The following is a 3050-nucleotide window of genomic DNA, read 5'->3' as shown; positions in this document are numbered from 1 at the left end:
TAGACAGGGGCCATCTTGTTGTGGGGTAGACAGGGGACATCTTGTTGGGGGTAGACAGGAGACATCTTGTTGGGGGGTAGACAGGGGACATCTTGTTGGGGGGTAGACAGGAGACATCTTGTTGGGGGCAGACAGGGGACATCTTGTTGGGGGGTAGACAGGAGACATCTTGTTGGGGGGTAGACAGGGGACATCTTGTTGGGGGGTAGACAGGGGACATCTTGTTGGGGGTAGACAGGGGCCATCTTGTTGGGGGTAGACAGGGGACATCTTGTTGTGGGGTAGACAGGGGACATCTTGTTGGGGAGTAGACAGGGGCCATCTTGTTGGGGGCAGACAGGAGACATCTTGTTGGGGGTAGACAGGGGCCATTTTGTTGGGGGCAGACAGGGGACATCTTGTTGGGGGCAGACAGGAGACATCTTGTTGGGGGCAGACAGGGGACATCTTGTTGGGGGTAGACAGGAGACATCTTGTTGGGGGTTGACAGGGGACATCTTGTTGGGGGTTGACAGGAGACATCTTGTTGGGGGTAGACAGGAGACATCTTGTTGGGGGTAGACAGGGGACATCTTGTTGGGGGGTAGACAGGGGACATCTTGTTGGGGGTAGACAGGAGACGTCTTGTTGGGGGTAGACAGGGGACATCTTGTTGGGGGTAGACCGGGGGACATCTTGTTGGGGGTAGACAGGAGACATCTTGTTGGGGGTAGACAGGAGACGTCTTGTTGGGGGTAGACAGGGGACATCTTGTTGGGGAGTAGACAGGGGACATCTTGTTGGGGGTAGACCGGGGGACATCTTGTTGGGGGGTAGACAGGGGACATCTTGTTGGGGGTAGACAGGAGACATCTTGTTGGGGGTAGACAGGAGACATCTTGTTGGGGGTAGACAGGGGACATCTTGTTGGGGGGTAGACAGGGGACATCTTGTTGGGGGTAGACAGGAGACATCTTGTTGGGGGTAGACAGGGGACATCTTGTTGGGGGGTAGACAGGGGACATCTTGTTGGGGGTAGACAGGGGACATCTTGTTGGGGGGTAGACAGGGGACATCTTGTTGGGGGTAGACAGGGGACATCTTGTTGGGGGTAGACAGGAGACGTCTTGTTGGGGGGTAGACAGGGGACATCTTGTTGGGGGGTAGACCGGGGGACATCTTGTTGGGGGTTGACAGGAGACATCTTGTTGGGGGTAGACAGGAGACGTCTTGTTGGGGGTAGACAGGAGACATCTTGTTGGGGGTAGACAGGAGACATCTTGTTGGGGGGTAGACAGGGGACATCTTGTTGGGGGTAGACAGGGGACATCTTGTTGGGGGTAGACAGGGGACATCTTGTTGGGGGTAGACAGGAGACATCTTGTTGGGGGTAGACAGGAGACATCTTGTTGGGGGTAGACAGGAGACATCTTGTTGGGGGGTAGACAGGGGACATCTTGTTGGGGGGTAGACCGGGGGACATCTTGTTGGGGGTAGACAGGGGACATCTTGTTGGAGGGTAGACAGGAGCCATCTTGTTGGGGGTAGACAGGAGACATCTTGTTGGGGGGTAGACAGGAGCCATCTTGTTGGGGGTAGACAGGAGTCATCTTGTTGGGGGGTAGACAGGAGACATCTTGTTGGGGGTAGACAGGAGTCATCTTGTTGGGGTAGACAGGAGTCATCTTGTTGGGGTAGACAGGGGCCATCTTGTTGGGGGCAGACAGGGACATGGGATCCTCAAACAGTTCTACAGCTGCACCATAGAGAACATCTTGACTGGTTGACACACCTCTTTCTACGGCAACTGCTCGGCATCAGACCTCAAGACGATACAGGAGGTGGTGCGGACGGCCCAGTTCACTATTCCTCCCTCCCTGACCCCATTGTCTCATGAATTATCTTCTCTTCTCTGTCCCTCCCTCCCTGACCCCATTGTCTTCTGGAGCATCTCAGGGTAGAGAGGGAAGGTAACAAGAACAAAAAAGAGAGTGATATTCTGTTACGTAGAGAGAGTGATATTCTGTTACATAGAGAGAGTGATATTCTGTTACATAGAGAGAGAGTGATATTCTGTTACATAGAGAGAGTGATATTCTGTTACGTAGAGAGAGTGATATTCTGTTACATAGAGAGAGAGTGATATTCTGTTACGTAGAGAGAGAGATATTCTGTTACGTAGAGAGAGTGATATTCTGTTACATAAAGAGAGAGAGTGATATTCTGTTACATAGAGAGAGTGATATTCTGTTACATAGAGAGAGTGATATTCTGTTACATAGAAATCAAATTTCAAATCAAATTTTATTAGTCACATACACATGGTTAGCAGATGTTAATGCGAGTGTAGCGAAATGCTTGTGCTTCTAGTTCCGACAATGCAGTAATAACCAACAGTAATCTAACCTAACAATTCCACACTACTACCTTACACACACAAGTGTAAAGGGATAAAGAATATGTACATAAAGATATATGAATGAGTGGTGGTACAGAACGGCATGGCAGATGCAGTAGATGGTATAGAGTACGGTATATACATATGAGATGAGTACTGTAGGGTATGTAAACATAAAGTGGCATAGTTTAAAGTGGCTAGTGGTACATGTATTGCATAAAGATGGCAAGATGCAGTAGATGATATAGAGTACAGTATATATACATATGAGATGGGTAATGTAGGGTATGTAAACATTGTATTAAGTGGCATTGCTTAAAGTGGCTAGTGGTACATTTTTACATAATTTCCATCAATTCCCATTTTTAAAGTGGCTGGAGTTGAGTCAGTATGTTGGCAGCGGCCGCTAAATGTTAGTGGTGGCTGTTTAACAGTCTGATGGCCTTGAGATAGAAGCTGTTTTTCAGTCTCTCGGTCCCTGCTTTGATGCACCTGTACTGACCTCGCCTTCTGGATGATAGCGGGGTGAACAGGCAGTGGCTTGGGTGGTTGTTGTCCTTGATGATCTTTATGGCCTTCCTGTGACATCGGGTGGTGTAGGTGTCCTGGAGGGCAGGTAGTTTGCCCCTGGTGATGCGTTCTGCAGACCTCACTACCCTCTGGAGAGCCTTAC

The 3050-nt window shown here is 49.7% G+C and overlaps 1 protein-coding gene across 1 annotated transcript in view; it reads right to left on the bottom strand.

Moving 5' to 3' along the window:
* LOC139540087 (uncharacterized) overlaps positions 1-1712 on the bottom strand; it is a 1773-nt gene extending 61 nt beyond the window's left edge. Inside the window, exon 1 of the mRNA XM_071343645.1 lies at positions 1-1712. This exon is cut by the window's left edge and continues 61 nt beyond it. Coding sequence (XP_071199746.1) covers positions 1-1712 — 1712 coding nt within the window.
* Positions 1713-3050: the final 1338 nt, after the last annotated feature.

The sequence above is a fragment of the Salvelinus alpinus genome, chromosome 1 (genome assembly GCF_045679555.1).
Source record: "Salvelinus alpinus chromosome 1, SLU_Salpinus.1, whole genome shotgun sequence".
NCBI classification, from domain to species: domain Eukaryota; kingdom Metazoa; phylum Chordata; class Actinopteri; order Salmoniformes; family Salmonidae; genus Salvelinus; species Salvelinus alpinus.
The sequence above is the reverse complement of the archived record's forward strand: the minus strand, read 5'-3'. Positions and strand labels throughout refer to the sequence as shown.